Source organism: Mercurialis annua, linkage group LG1-X (genome assembly GCF_937616625.2).
Source record: "Mercurialis annua linkage group LG1-X, ddMerAnnu1.2, whole genome shotgun sequence".
Lineage (NCBI taxonomy): Eukaryota > Viridiplantae > Streptophyta > Magnoliopsida > Malpighiales > Euphorbiaceae > Mercurialis > Mercurialis annua.
In genome coordinates, this window is record NC_065570.1 from 51,847,480 (window position 1) to 51,863,318 (window position 15,839).

At 41.4% G+C, this 15,839-nt stretch overlaps 2 protein-coding genes across 2 annotated transcripts; one reads left to right on the forward strand and one right to left on the reverse strand.

Annotated features, from left to right (window-relative positions):
* Positions 1-1,178: 1,178 nt before the first annotated feature.
* On the reverse strand, positions 1,179-4,586 carry LOC126658979 (protein argonaute PNH1-like). The gene is made up of 10 exons (XM_050352703.2): positions 4,484-4,586; positions 4,245-4,404; positions 3,988-4,109; positions 3,762-3,899; positions 3,419-3,555; positions 2,847-2,992; positions 2,624-2,697; positions 2,414-2,508; positions 2,275-2,306; positions 1,179-1,553 (listed from the first exon to the last, which is right to left on the reverse strand). Exons 4-10 carry the CDS (start codon positions 3,897-3,899, stop codon positions 1,516-1,518), a joined length of 660 nt encoding a protein of 219 aa, XP_050208660.1. The 5' UTR covers positions 3,988-4,109; positions 4,245-4,404; positions 4,484-4,586; the 3' UTR covers positions 1,179-1,515.
* Positions 4,587-6,422: 1,836 nt separating this feature from the next.
* LOC126658963 (uncharacterized) lies at positions 6,423-9,584 on the forward strand. Its single transcript, XM_056103801.1, has 3 exons — positions 6,423-6,553; positions 8,010-8,605; positions 8,685-9,584. Coding segments are annotated over exons 1-3 (1,257 nt in total). The 5' UTR covers positions 6,423-6,552; the 3' UTR covers positions 9,345-9,584.
* The last annotated feature ends 6,255 nt before the right edge of the window (positions 9,585-15,839 follow it).

Sequence of the window (15,839 nt, forward strand, 5' to 3'; positions counted from 1 at the left end):
AAGAGAAAGAATAACTCAACTGAGGGATTATAATAATTATTATAATTATCTGTCAATTATGAGATATATTAATTTAAACTTTATCATGACTTGTAGTATACTAGTATTATGTAAAGAAAGAGAATAAATTTACATTTTTTTTTAAGAAGATAGAATATATTAAGATAATTATTGAAGTACATTAAAAATCAACTGTTATAAAATATTTAAAAGACAATAGACCGAATTCATAGATCAACTCCAATCAGAAAAAAAATTGAACAGTTCAACATTTCAAAAAAAAAAAAAAACAACAACAACCATGTAAAAGGGTAATTTTCTTGACATATTTTTAGTGCTTTTGCGTTGTCAATCAAAATGAAAATTGAGAAGACTAATGACAATTGATATGAATCTATGAGGGGCTCATTCCGATCATCTATAACAATATTCATCGTTTGACCGACTACCTAATCTAACATCCATCATATATCACTAGTGCATGAAAAATTCATAGATCACATTTAGGTTAAAATTTTCCAAATAATAAAAGAAAATTTTGCTACACATCGGCACCAATGGAAAATTTTAGCCTAAACCTGCTCCATGAATTATGTAAACCAAGAAATACAATTATGTAAATTTAAATTAAAATTTCGAAAGCAATGTCTAATTTATACTATGTATAAAAACACGGATAGGGAGGAAACAAGTACATTTACATTAATGTTTTTTTTTTATAAAATATAATTATTAATTAAAAAATTATTATAATAATTATTAGAGTTATAGTACTAATTAAAATAAACTTCTTATAATATTTGTTAAAGTAATTTTCTAAAATAGACTACTTTTAATATTTAATAATTGTTATTTTAATTATTATTTAATCATATAAAATTCTAATTAAAATAAAATATTTTTAATAATTTACTAATTTAATTATTATTTGATATTTTCTATTTATATTCTCTATAAATAAAACAAACTATTCCTAATTGACTACTATTTCAATAATTTTTGATATTTTATATTTAAATATAATTTATAATTATAAAATAATTATTAATCAAATATAATTATAATATTTGACGAGTCACACTACGAGCCACGGGTGAAATATTAAAAACGACACTAATGCTAAAAGTAAAGAAGCTTACTAAATTTGCCAAAGACGCTAAAAATTTGGATTTTGGACATCTACTAGAAATAACTCACTACCAAATTATGCTAAGGTGTTTGCTATTATACCACGATATTACAATACGCATTTAACTAGCACTGTATTAGATAAAAGAAATCAGTGGAAATTCGCTAAAGCTATAAGCTAATAAGAACTGCTGCGTACAAGATGGTTATTTTTTTTATTTTTTCTTATTTCTTCTGTACTTTCTCATTTTTAACTTAGCAATAAAACATCACATTCTTCACCTTCTCTTTTAATGCAGGCAGTGGCTGAACACATGACCCGTTGGCTCTACGCATGCATCGTAGTTTAGTATTTTCTGATGCTTCAGGTTTCATATAAAATCGAGCTCAGTATGCTGCCAGATGAGCATAGTATGCAGGAGGCACTGTCCATATATATACAGTTATACACACACATACACATGCTTATTAAACCATACTTTTCCGTATAAGATACTACCTCCGTTCTTTTTTAGTTGTCCATTTAGCCAATATTGCGCATACCAAGATAGTGCTCCTTTTGTCTTAACTTATAAAGAGGAATACTGATATAGCCCTATTAGTTAATAAATGCTTTTTAAATTAAACCATATAGTCATTTATTAGGGATGGGTAAATTTGGAAGATAATAGCTAAAAACACATTGAAATTCTAAATGGACAACTAATTAGAGACAAATATGTTTTGCTAAATGGACAACTAAAAAAGAACGGAGGGAGTAAAAATAATCACCCCATGCAAAATACTCCCTCCGTCCCATAAAGATAGAAAAAGTAGCTCTTTCACAAGAATTAAGAAAGTAGTTAATTATAGGTAATTTGTGATAATTTTTCTAAATTGTCCTTTTAATTTCTTAAAGTAAATCATAATAAAGTAGTGATTCACACAACCCAAAGCCACTATACAAATATTAGCCAATAGAATCTTAGATGCATAAAAAGCAAACATTGAAACTTTAAATCAATTAATGTTAATATAAGGGTATTTTAATAATTTTATAGTTAACTAACACTACTTTTTCTATCTTTGTGGGACAAAAAAAGTAGCTACTTTTTCTATCTTTACGGGACAGAGGGAGTAACATATAATATTCTTATTCGAGGTTACCTATAGAAACGGATCGTGTGCATCTAGCATACCTGCCAAAATAATGATTAATGTTAATATACAAATATGTAATTATACAATTTAAGTGTAGAGAAAACAATTTCTTGATCAGTGATGAGGCCCGAACCGAACTACTTACGTATAACAGAGGTTGTTTGTCAGAGACTGAATCTCGTTGGCAATGAAGCTATTCTCATCCCGTAGCACATGATAATGAGCAGGACGGCTAGTCCCCTGTTAAAATGTTCAATTCCAATGCAAACTCATGTGTTTATCCAAATGATCAGAATTTCTGACCATGTCTTTAATTTTCTAATATGATTCTTATAAGTTATAATCAATAACAAACCTGAATTCCTGCATGACTACATGAATAAAAATCGAATTCTGTGGGATGACATATTTTAGAATCCGCAACAGTACCTGTATTGCAATAATAAAAAAATTGTAGCATGTTAGTTTCTAATTTATTAATTCTGACAGGTATCTTGGATTGTAATTTAGGAATTTATGTGTCTGGGCTAGAGTATCAAAGTCTAGTTGGGAGAAATAAAAACAAATAGAAAAATTACCTGGTAAAATATTTTCACTCTTGTCGGTGTTACTTCTGTTGTCGTGATTGCTTGCGAAAAGTCGAGAATGATGCCGCTTTTGGACAACAACAAATGTTACTGGAGGTTGGTAACTAGCTTCAAGTGATGCACAAGCCTGCACATGTCTGAATTAGAAGCACACAAAAAATTTAAACATGATAATGGAATAGAACCAGGCATAGTTAAATAGAGAAACCTTTCAGATTGCATTGAGTTCGTATAGCTAAACCTAATAGAATTGGCCTTCACTAACACCGTCCCTAAATTTATTACACATTGCATTTGAAAGTTAAAATTGACCGAGTTGGATATAGTTTTTGATTAAACTCCAGATCGCAAATAAAACTGCAGGGCGGTTAGTAAAAGATGATCCTCAATGGTTTTTGCCCTGTAGCTTTTTCAAATGAAAGTAGAAGCTCCCTGCAGTATCATCCCTTGTCTGAGTTTCATATTGCGAAAATGTCATAAACTACAATATATACTCATTATCATTAAATTGGCCTATCCCGGTATCAATATTTATCTAATTTAATGGGGTATCTGGTGTTTACCTTATCATGCCACCAGAAACTGTGCCCTGTTGAGGATCTTGCCAGGTTTTGAATAAATCTTGAATAAGTTCTTGCCGATGAGGCTGAGCGCATACCAACCCGGCATATTTTGAAACCTCTGGCCAGTCTTGGGAGGTCTGAACAAAATGCATCAAAGCTAATACATAGGTGTAGGAGTATGCATTCGTTTCAAAACAAAATGAAACGAGCTGAGCCTATTTTTTTTTTTAAATGGAACTGAACCAAATTTTGAAAGGATTTCAAATATTTCGAACTGAGCCGAACCAAACTAGTTATAACTGTCTGCTTTCAAGAATTAAGATACAAGATTTAATCAGCTTACAGCAGCTATAGAGGGACTAGTATCCTCTCCAGACTCGGGATGTGTTACGTCAGCCCCGAAAATTATGGTCGGAATGTCACTAACCAAGGGAATCCTCCAGCTTAAAGCATCTAAAAGCACTGTATTTCTTCCTCCCATCTAAAGAAAATAGAAAGAAAAAAAAACAAGAAAATAGTCAAGTCTCGTAATTTTCCATTTCTAGAGCAGAAAAATACTACATACTTACCTTCACATTGATTTTGAGCGACACATTTGCCAAATACTGTCTGTTAATCCTTAACACATGTTTAGTAAGTCAGCATTGAGAAATCAACCCGAGATCAGTTTTGCAAATTCGTTTTATATCACCTGAAATAATGCAGAGGATCCACAATTACTTTAAGAATCCGTGTTCTGTTTTTCTTTATCTAATTTAAAATATTTCTCATAATTCATAACGGTATCTAACTTCATATGTTAGAACAAGTGCAGACTATCGCATACCGTAAAGCGAGCCATTGTTGTCAGGAAGAATGGCAATAAGTAACTCCAGCTCTTTCCCTTCGAGTTTGCTTTGCAGCAGAATGACACATAAACTTTATAGCTTTTTTACCTGGTCAGGTCTTGCTGAGTATATTGGAATTACAGGCTCACTTTCAAACTCCTGTACCAGAAATAACCGGCATTCATCAGGTTTTCGTGCAAATCAAGTCATGCCATTGCAAAAGATCAAGAATTTTTACCATGCTAGAAATTTGGCACATCTCAACAAGCTGTTGGCAGAAACTGCAAGCAGCGGTTTCTTGAACACTTCGCGAGAAATTAATGCAAGCCCAATATTTTACGGTGCCCCATTTATCACTTTCTGCGATAAATCTATACGAAATCAGTACTTTCACAAAGATGTTATTCTAGTTTGATTTTATCTATATAACTAACCTTATTCGTCATGTTCCATTGACCGACTTGAGGCAGAAATTCTTTTACTTTGCCCGCATCATTGTACTTGAGCTATGATTAGCAGATAGTAAATGAATAAACTGTTAACAGCATGAGGTAGAATGTAAAATTACTACTGTGAATCGAATCAGTACCCAAGGAGCTGGCAAAACTCGAGCCTCAACTGATGCAAGCTTGCTATCTATATATGCTGATCCCAAACTCCTTTGCGTAAGGATCATTTTCGTATCCAATATCGTGAATTGTATGCATACGGAAGATAACAAAATCTACATAAAGATGATCATTTTCATTTGATTATCAAGAAAATCACAATTCAGAAACAGTCAAGAGCATGGCAATGTTCACCTGTAAGATTTCCATTTCTTGATCGCGCGGTCTTTGACATGAAACTTTAAGCAAAGAAGTTATCTGCTTCTCGTCGAGGCCCTTTGTATATCGTTGCCCCTCGACTATCTTGCAAGCCTGAAAATTTATTAGCGTATGTAAGTTCGATTAGAAAGACTTCATATGCATCAAGAAAAGGAAATATAAAGTGATCATAGCACCTCCATTGGCAAATAGTTCACTTTCCTCTGGTTTCCTACTTGAAGGCAAGGCAAATGAGGGTATGGAGAGGTGTAATCGTAAATTTCTTGAAAGTACTCGATTACCGATTTCATGTTTGATAAATCATCAACGCCTGGACCGGTCAGATGAACCTGAAAGAACAAGAACACAGAAAGTCAGACGAAGAACCGGTGGAGGTCACCGGTAATTCGCTCCGACGATCAAGTCAGTATTTGCTTGGAGAAGAAGAAAGAAGAAGAGAAAAGAAGAGAAAAGAGTGTAGAGTGAGAAAAAAGAGTACCTTTAGGGTTTTTGATAAGGTGGTTTATATAGGTTTACCTGGCACGTGTGTTCCATAGTGGATCCCTGCTCTTCTTTTGGTCCCCACAAAATCGGTTACCTGACGTGGTTTCTTTTTGGTACGTCTCGTTTGTCGAGTGAGATATGCGTCGCATAGAATCTTCTTAAGTGTCAGGGAAAACTGTCAGAGTTTGTTATCGTGGATGTTTAATTCGGTTTGCGGGTATGCTCGGTAGGAAATCAGTTCTATTATTTGATGATGTTCTACTCCGGGATATGTGAATCAAGATCTGGTTACCTTTCAACTTTCCTCTTTAGTAAGTCGGTTGCGTTAATCATTAGACACCGGGTTCCCTTATTTGCCTGATCTGGTGTAATCCGGTATGATAGAGGCTATTTTACCGCCTACGTATCTCGGGACTCGTTATCACTAGTCCGCCCCCGGGTATCTCGGACATTTATGTCCGGAGTTAGCAACTTTGGTAATGCGATCTGGATTTGTCTTGTTTCGGGCGGCAAAAAATGGTGAGGTACCGTGTTTCACCTGCTTATGTCAGACTAGGTGTCTTTTCATCTGGCCTCCTTTCTCGTCCTGTTGACAGTTGTTGGGAATGTGTCTTGGGGTGTATTTTGTCATGATTTTGCTTGCCACGTGTCTGATGATTTGAATTTTTAAAATTGAAACTGCTATTTATGGAGAAGACTCTTCAGTTTCCCTCCAATTTCCCTTGCTCCTTATTTTTCGGGACCTTTCTACTTTCCATAACCGTCGCGACTCTTAAATTTCTGCTTCTATAAATATCATTCTAAACCTGCTCTATTCTTTTTCTTTCTTTTTTCTGCACTTTTCCTTCTTTCTCTGTGTTTCTCTTCTGTTCTGTTCTTAACTGTTGCTGAAGACTTTACTTTCGTGTCGTCGACGATTACTACTGGTGCTTCCTTTCTCGCTGGTGATTCCCGTTTCTTCTGCCATCCGTGTGTCTACTTGCCTGAGGAGATCACAAGTAAGTTTCTTCATTTCCCTTTTATTGTTGTTTTTTGTTTTTTGCGTAGTGTTTGCTAGGATTGCAGAGATTTCCCTTTATGTGCCTTTTCCATTTCTCTGATGCATGCTGTTGTGATTTTGTTGTTTTTAGGAAAGTTGTTAGTCTTTGGTTTTGTGTTTGTGATCTTTAATCGTGGTTTCCGGGTTTATAGTTTTTTGTTCTTTCGCTGTATCTTCGTGTTCGTCTGTGGGGGAACTGTTTGCGTTTTTCGATCTTTTAGATCTGGGAATTTGCTAAAAAGACTGTTTTTATATCTCGGTTCTCCTCACCCAAAGACTGCTACTTTATTTAGGTATGTCTGACGAACACGAAGATCGCGAGGGGCGGGGTTATACCGATGATCACATGGGTGACTCGGATGGGGATGACTTTAGTCAGTCGATTGAAAAACCTGCCCGGCCTTTCAAACGCTTGCGTCGTGGCAAGGATACTGAAAAAGTTACTTCGACCGACCTGGATGATTCGGTGATACTGGTACGGGGTAGAAAACGAGGGAATAAACAATATCCTGAAGAGTCTCAGACGAACGACATACCGTTGCCTGTCGAAGTTCCTTGTAAAGGAAAAAAGAAAGTGTCCGAGAAGGCAACTACTGAGGAGGAAGATTCGTTGGTTCCATCTCGGTGCACCCCGGTGTACTTGGATAAGGTCGCGCAGACGTTTGGTATTTCTGCTCCGTATGAGCTTTCATTAGTTCCTGAAGGAGAGCTGGCGAATGTTACTACTGCATCTAACACTATAACCTTGCACACCGAACATCTACAATCCGGGATCCGATTTCCCTTAGATCCTTTATATGAAGAGCTAAGTCAGGCGTATCGGGTGCCGCTGGGTCAGATGCATCCTAATGCCATAAGGCATTTTAGTTGTTTCCTGAAATTGTGCCGGGCTCATGGGATTGTCCCTGGGGTGCGGCTGTTTGCTTGTTTGTATAGCATGACCCTTGTGGACAATCAGCACTATGCACATTTTCGTTTTCGTCCAGCTCGGAAGGGTTATATTGAGAAGGTCGTTTTGGGTATGCAAGATTCGCTGAAAGATTGGAGGGAGGACTTTTTCCGAGTGTCTAGATCGGATCAGAAAGATTTCAACAGTTGTAAGTTATGGGTGAATAAACCTCAAGTGCTGAAAAAGCATTTTTTCAACCCCGGGGATCTGGAGTTAGCTAGTATAGCCATTTTGAATAGGGCTAATAAAATGACCGGGGTACCTCATGCTAACCATGTGTGCCCTAAAGTGCCTTTTAAGTTTTGGCCGAGGAAGAAAAAGGCCGGCCCGGAGGATGGTAACCGACTCCTTCTTTGATATGTTGTGTCTATTTGATTTTCTGTGGTTGATTTTTCTTCTTCTTTTATTTATTTATTTTATTTTTTTTTTTTTTTTTTTTTTTTTGATCGGTTGTTTTTCTTTGCAGTGGATATTGATGTAAGCCGGTTGTTGAAGAAACCCAAGGGCAAGAAAAAGAAAACTAATCCTGCTGTACCGAACCCCTCTGCTCCTGGTTTGGTTGCGGAGGTTTCTCCTGCTCCGAATATCCATCAAGTGGATGCTGCTAAAGATTTGCTCGGAGCTGTGGGTCCATCTAGCCCGGTTCATACGGCGAATGATGATCCTGAACGGAGGGATTTCGTCTCTCCTTCGCACCCCGTGATTCCGGACCGGGTTTCTAACTCTGATGAGGCTAATCAAGTGCTCCGACCCCACGATAAGCAAGGTATGGACGTGATCCACATTGATTCTACTACCTTTACCGGGAAATCGCAAAAAAGAAAAAGGAGTGGACCGAGTTATGATACTTCTAGTGCTTCTGAAATTCCGGTCATCACTCCTGCTTCTTTCTTCGATTGGATGTCGCTGTGTTGCTCAAAGAACAAACTTGCAGTGACCGTGGAGACCCTACCAGTGGCAGATGAGATTGCCCGGGTGACCACTCTCCCGGATGACTTGGAGGGATATCAGAAACATTCGCCGAGATTGTATGGTCGGATGGTATCTTCTCTTGGTTTGCAAGTAAGTGTTTGCAAAAAATTCTTTGTGTTATCCTGATAAGTTTTGTTTGCCTTTGCTTATAGCATTTTGTGTTCTCTAGGTTTCTCAAATCGGCCACCTGGCGACCGAGGCTTATGAGAAGTTGTATGACGATTGGTCGGCCTCTTCTGAGCAATTGAAAATTGAGAAAGACCGGTTGTCGGCAGCGGAGAAAGATTTTGATAATCAATCCCACCTGGTGAAGGAGCAAACTGATCGGATTAAGGTTCTGGAGGAACAGAATGCAGCTGATAGCAAGGAGAAAGGGCTGTTGCTTTCTAAGATTTCGGATTTCGAAGCTGAGAAGACTGCGCTGGTGGGAGAGTGCGAAGCCCGGATCAAAGATCTGACCAACCGAAATGACAAGATCACTGCCCGGCAAAAGGAAGAAATACGTCTTCTGAGAGAAGATGCTAAGGGTCAAGAGAAAACTTTGTCAGATCGGTTAGCGGCGAGGGATGATGAGTGGAAGAAAAAGTTGTCCGAGAAGGAGGAGAAAATGTATGAAAACCTTCGACAGATTTTGCGGGCTGGGCAATACAAGGTGGATGATGCTGCGAAGAAACTTGGGGGCGACCAAGTGGATTTGACACCCTTTGTTTTGGATGTCAAGGATCTGGTCGCCATGGTCCCTACCTTGCCCCCAGAAGATGATGAAGAGGATGAAGAAGAAGATTTTATCGTGACTCCTGAGGAACATAATGACCCGCCCTTGCTGTAGTTTAATTTCTAGTGTAATTTTGGTTTACAGATTCGTACATTTTATTTTTTGGTGCTAGTAGCTCGGTACGTTACTCTAATATTCGAATTCGTTTTTTGTTATGTTGGAATCCCGTGGTGGGATCCTAAGTGGGATTTTATCCCGGTACATTGTTTTATGTTGGTTTTTGATTTTTCCTGATTTTTGCTTTGTCTTTGTGGAATATGTATACGTGTTTTGTATCGTAGTGGTTTTTCTTAAGTGTTATAGTTTTGGTGTATATATTTTGATGACTTATCTCGGTATAAAGTAACATATTTACTAATCGTAGTTAGAGTCTTTTTTGAAAGTGTTTTGTATTGGATCATATTCTATTTCGGTGCCTCAATAGATTGCTAGATCATAGTTATATTTCGCTAAGTCGAAAATGTGATGATGAACAAACATTTCTTAGGACGGCCAGAGCCTTTCTTAGGACGGCCTGAGCCTTTCATAGGACGGCCGGAGCCTTTCATAGGACGGCCGGAGCCTTTCTTAGGACGGCCGGAGCCTTTCTTAGGACGGCCGGAGCCTTTCTTAGGACGGCCGGAGCCTTTCTTAGGACGGCCGGAGCCTTTCTTAGGACGGCCGGAGCCTTTCTTGGGACGGCCGGAGCCTTTCTTAGGACGGCCGAAGCCTTTCTTAGGACGGCCGGAGCCTTTCTTGGGACGGCCGGAGCCTTTCTTAGGACGGCCGGAGCCTTTCTTAGGACGGCCGGAGCCTTTCTTAGGACGGCCGAAGCCTTTCTTAGGACGGCCGAAGCCTTTCTTAGTGCACATGTCTTTTTTAAACTTTTCTTTTTTATATATAAGGGGAAAAACTTATGTTTGAGTTTTACAAAAGCCTAACCCAAACATAAGTGAAAAAACCCCTGAACCTCAACTTACAACAATGAAAAAAGCTTAAATAAAGGTAAACATAGAACGCCCAAAAAGCTGCTTCTAACTTCCTGCTACTGGTAGTATTTCCTTAGCACTTGCGAGTTCCATGTTCGTGGTATGGTCTTACCAGACATAGAGGCCAAGTAATATGCTCCCCCTTTGCCGACCTGAACAACCCGGTATGGCCCTTCCCAATTTGCTTCTAATTTGCCTACCCCAGCATTTCCTTTTCCGATATCAGCTCTTCTACGCACAAGGTCGCCCAACTGAAAAACCTGAGGCTTGACTCGGTTGTTATGGTACCTGGCCATTCTTTGTTTATACGCTTCTATATAAGCAGAGGCCTTCTCCCTTCTCTCCTGAAGTAAATCCAGGCTCAGCCTTTGTTCTTCCTCATTTGTGGCTTCATTGAAAAACTGAACTCTTAGAGTAGGCATACCGAGCTCTACTGGTACCATGGCTTCGCATCCGTATGTTAGAGAGAATGGAGTTTCACCGGTTCCCTCTCGTGGTGTTGTTCGGTAAGCCCATAGCACGTTCTGCAGCTCCTCTACCCATTTCTTCTTCCTGGCGTCTAGCCTTGTTTTCAGTCCTTTTAAGATGGTCCGATTTGTTACCTCGGTCATGCCATTGCTCTGTGGGTGTGTCACTGAAGTGAACCGGAGATCGATTTCTGACTTGGCACAGAAAGCCTTGAACTTCTTGCAGTCGAACTGCTTCCCATTGTCAGCTATCAGAACTCGTGGGAGCCCAAATCGACAGACTATTTCTTTCCAAAAGAACTCTCTAACCCGAGCAGACGTAATGTCGCTTACTGCTTCTGCCTCGACCCACTTAGTAAAATGGTCAATTGCCACGATGAGGAATTTCCTCTTCCGAGTCGCTGGCGGGAAAGGACCCAAGATATCAATTCCCCAGGTGGAGAAAGGCCAAGGACTGATGATTGGAGATTGCTCGGTGGCCGGGGTGTGCCTTAAATTCTGGTGTTGTTGACATCTTTCACATTTTTTCACCAGATCTTCAGCTTGCTTAAGCATCAATGGCCAGTAGTATCCTTGCAGGACTACCTTTTTGACTAGTGATCTCGGTGCGATATGGGAACCGCATATGCCCTCATGCACTTCTTTCAAAACATATTCTCCTTCTTCGGCAGTTAAACATCGAGACCAAGGTCGGAGGAAAGCTTTTCTGTAGAGGGTCCCTTCTAAAAAGGCATAGTGCGGTGCTTGACATAGGATCTTATAGGCCGCCCTCTTATCCTCTGGGAGGCTCCCTTCTGTTAGATACCGAGCAATGCCAGTCATCCATTCATCCAACGGTTGGGTAAGGAAAATTGTCTCGGGGTAATCTATACTCGATTGGGCGAGTGTGGAAAAATGCACTCCAGCTAGCCTCTCTCCTCGGGCAGCTGACTTGGCCAACCGATCAGCCTCTTCATTTTGAGACCGAGGTACTTGCTCAAACTCCCATTTTCCTCCACGATCGGATATTCGGTCAAGAAAATACTTTGCTCTATCCACGTACCTCCTCATTTCAGGATCTTTTGCTTCGAAAGTTCCTAAAATTTGCTTCACCACTAACTGTGAGTCACTCTTAATTAGTACTTGCTCTGCTTTGACTATGTTGGCCAACCGGAGTCCGGCCAAGAGTGCCTCGTATTCCGCCGCGTTGTTGGACGCTTTGAAACTGAATTTCACTGAGCTCCTCAATTCAACGCCCAATGGTCCTTTCAAGACTATACCGGCTCCGGCTCCTTCTAAATTGGATGCCCCATCCACCTCTAGGATCCAACTTATCAATTCTGTGTCTATTTCTGCTGGTTGATCATGAGTAGTTGCTTCAGCTACGAAATCTGCCAGAACTTGTGCTTTCAGGGCCGGCCTAGCTTCATACCTGATGTCAAATCCACTCATCTGGACTGACCATGAAGCCATTCTGCCCGAGGTTTCTGGTCGGTGCAATGCTTTCTTTAATGGCTGGTTGGTTCGTACAACGATTACGTGTGCCTCAAAATACCTCCTTAGCTTTAATGCTGCCGATCTGAGCGCCAAAGCAAATTTCTCGATTTTTGCGTATCGTACCTCGGGTCCTTTCAAGACCTTGCTGGTATAGTATATTGGTGTTTGGAGACCCAGCTCTTCCTTAACCAGGACTGCCGCTACCGTCTCATCTGCCACTGCAAGGTATAAGTACAGGATCTCCCCCGGCTCTGGCTTACCGAGCACTGGCGGAGTGCAAAGGTAAACCTTCAGCTCTTCAAATGCCTTTGCACATTCGTCATTCCATTGAAAGTTCTTTGTATTTTTCAATGTTTTGAAAAACGGCAGACACCTTTTTGCCGAGCAACTCATAAAACGCCCGAGCGCCGTCACACATCCATTTAACTTCTGCACTTCCTTCACCGACCGAGGTGCTTTCATCTCTCTGATTGCTTCGATTTTCACTGGGTTGGCCTCTATCCCCTTCTCGGATACTACATGCCCCAAGAACTTCCCCGATCTTACCGCGAATACACACTTATCCGGGTTGAGCTTTATGTTGTATTTCCTTAGCTTGGCAAAAGTCTCAGCGAGGTCCTTTGCGTGGCCCTCAATGCTTCTGGATTTTACTACTATGTCGTCGACGTATACCTCCACATTCCGCCCCAGCTGGTCGTCAAACACGTAATTCATTAACCTCTGGTAAGTTGCTCCAGCATTTTTCAATCCAAAAGGCATTTTCTGGTAACAAAATGTTCCCATGTCTGTGACAAAGGATGTTTTCTCTTCATCTTTTTCATCCATTGGCACCTGATGGTAACCCTGGGAGGCATCTAGAAATGCAAAAACCGCAAAACCGCAGGTTGCATCTACCAGCTGGTCAATGCTCGGTAGGGGGAAACTGTCCTTCGGGCAGGCATTGTTAAGATCGGTGTAATCTATACAAAGCCTCCATTTTCCATTCGCTTTTTTGATCAATACTGCGTTGGCGAGCCACTCCGAATGGTGGACCCTTCTGATAAAACCTGCTTTAAGCAGCTTGTCGACTTCTTCTTTGATCGCCATTTGTTTTTCGAGAGAAAAAACCCTCTTCTTTTGCTTCACCGGCTTACAATTGGGATCAACTTTCAGCTTATGAGTTATGACTTGGGGATCTACCCCCCCGATCTCCTCCGGCTTATTAGAGAACTCGGATGCAAACTCCCTTATCTGTTGTATGACGGCTGCTCGGCCCTCTGATGGCCAATTTATGCCCATCTGTACGGTCATGTCACTGTTAGGAAGTTGGACTGTTTCCAAGGGCTCGGGCGGCTTTTGACCCTTCTTTTCTTTCAGAGTGAGTTCAGGGGTCTCGATATTCATTGATTCTACGGCGGGCTGAATTGTGGTCATGTAGCATTCTCTAGATACCCTCTGGTCGCCTCGTATGGCGATTACTCCCTTCTCAGTCGGCACTTTCATCATCACATATCTAATACAAGTGGCAGCACCTGTACTATACAACATAGGTCTACCCAGTATACCATTATAAGCTAGTGGCATATCGACAATCATAAAAAGAGTTTTTACCTGCCTTGTTGGTTCCGCCAAAATTCCAGCTCGTCCCTCCTTTTGTGGGATTTCGACACCGAGTATTAAGTCTAGCTCAATCATACCTTCCGGGCTTACAGGTGTTCCTCCTAGACCGAGGAGAGGAGTACTGACAGGTTTAAGCTCTGATCGGGTGCCTCCCAATTGTAAATACGCTGCCAAAGTTAGCAGATTCACCGAACTCCCATCGTCTACGAGAAGTCGTCTTACCCATTTTAGTTGGATAACCGCCGAAATAACCAGAGCGTCCTCATGAGGGAACTCTACTCCCTTGCCATCCTCTAAAGAAAACGATACCTCGGGCCACCGGGGTCCCTCCATGACCGACATCACCGTTTTCTGTTTCTTCTTGCAACGTCTCTCTGAGCTTACAGTTCCTCCTGCTAGCGTATTAATCACTCCGGTTATTTGAGACCTCTTGGCCTGGGGATCAGGCTCCCGAGATGTACTAGGCTCATTTCGGACTGGGTTAGGTCGGCTCGTTGGTGGCTGTTGCGGGGGATTGGTGACGAAACCCTTCAACCTTCCTCTGCACACCATTCGATCCAGCTCTCTTCTCAAATTACCGCAATCTTTGGTCTCATGCCCGTGCCCCTCATGGAAATCACACCACTTTGTTTTATCTCCCTCTCTCGTCATCCGGGGTGGGTAAGAAATATACTCATTATTAGCTTTTATCCACATCAGGATCTGATCTCGGGGAGTATTTAACGGCACAAAATGCCTCTCCTGCCCTCTGTTGTCGATATAACTATCTTCGCCTCCTCCGATATTGTAACTCGGTCTGAAGTTTGTAGTCTCTCCACTGTTTCGGCCAGGGCCACCCTGGAACTGGGGTCTCCCTCTCCCTCCTGGTTCATAATTGGATCGAAAACGCTCCTGACTTCTCCCCCCTCCAGGGGAGGTGTGCTTCTGGGTATTTGGTACCGAGCTGGGTGCCTGCCTCTGTCGCTCCTCATCTAAATTCATATAATTCCATGCTCGGTCCATAAGTTCAGTGTATGTCTCCACTGGGTTAGTTATGAGACTGTCCCGGAACGATCCCATAGTGGTGTTATCTTTCATGGCGTCAATGGCTGTATCATCAATGAGATTTTCCACTTGGACCGCTTCCGAGTTGAAACGAGATATGTAATCCTTCAGACTTTCTCCCGGCTTCTGAAAACATTTCTTTAAGTCGGAGGACTTTTTCTTCCTCTGTATGCTCGGAGCAAAGTGCGTTTTAAAAGCTAGAGCCAAAGCTTGGAAACTTTCAATGGATCCATCCGCCAGACTTTGATACCAATTCTGCGCAGCATCAACCAAGGTGGTCGGGAAGATCTTACAGATGGAGGCATCAGAAACGTTCTGAACACTCATTGATACCTGAAAACAATTTAGATGTGTCATTGGATCAGTTTTTCCATTATACTGCTTTATAGTGGGGTATTTAAACTTATCTGGGAATGGCTCGTCGAGGATAGCTCGGCTGAGGGGGCTTCCTATGCCAAGTAAGGTAACCGGTCTCGACACAGCTTTGTTCCCCTTCTGCTTGGCTAGTTCAGCCTGGACCAGTCGTGTGACTTCAGCACCTATCGATTTCCTGTCCGGGTGGTCGTTGCCCGAGCTATGTACACTTTCAGCTACTTCCTTCCTAGCTGGCGGGACTCCTGCCCTAGCAGCCTGCAGAGGTTCCACCACCGGATCTGGCACTTCTCTTCCCAAGCCGGTTGTATTACGCGGTCTATCCGGTGGTAGGTCCTCTCCGTGCAATCCCTCCCTTGGAGGAATAGGAGCGTTCTGGCCTTCTGCTCCCAGAACTGTAGCACCTTCAGCAGGTATACCCCGACCTCCGGTCACCCGTGTTGTGCTTGGATGCACTGGGGTTGGAGTCGTAGCGGCGTTGTATCCTGGGTAATACTGGGCCATGACAGCAAGATGCATTTGCTGGGCCTGATGCAACTGGCGAGCCATGTATTCCAGATATTCTTGAGCTTGTAAGACCGCCGGGGGTATATCTTGCCCAGAAACCGTTCCCGTTCCGATTG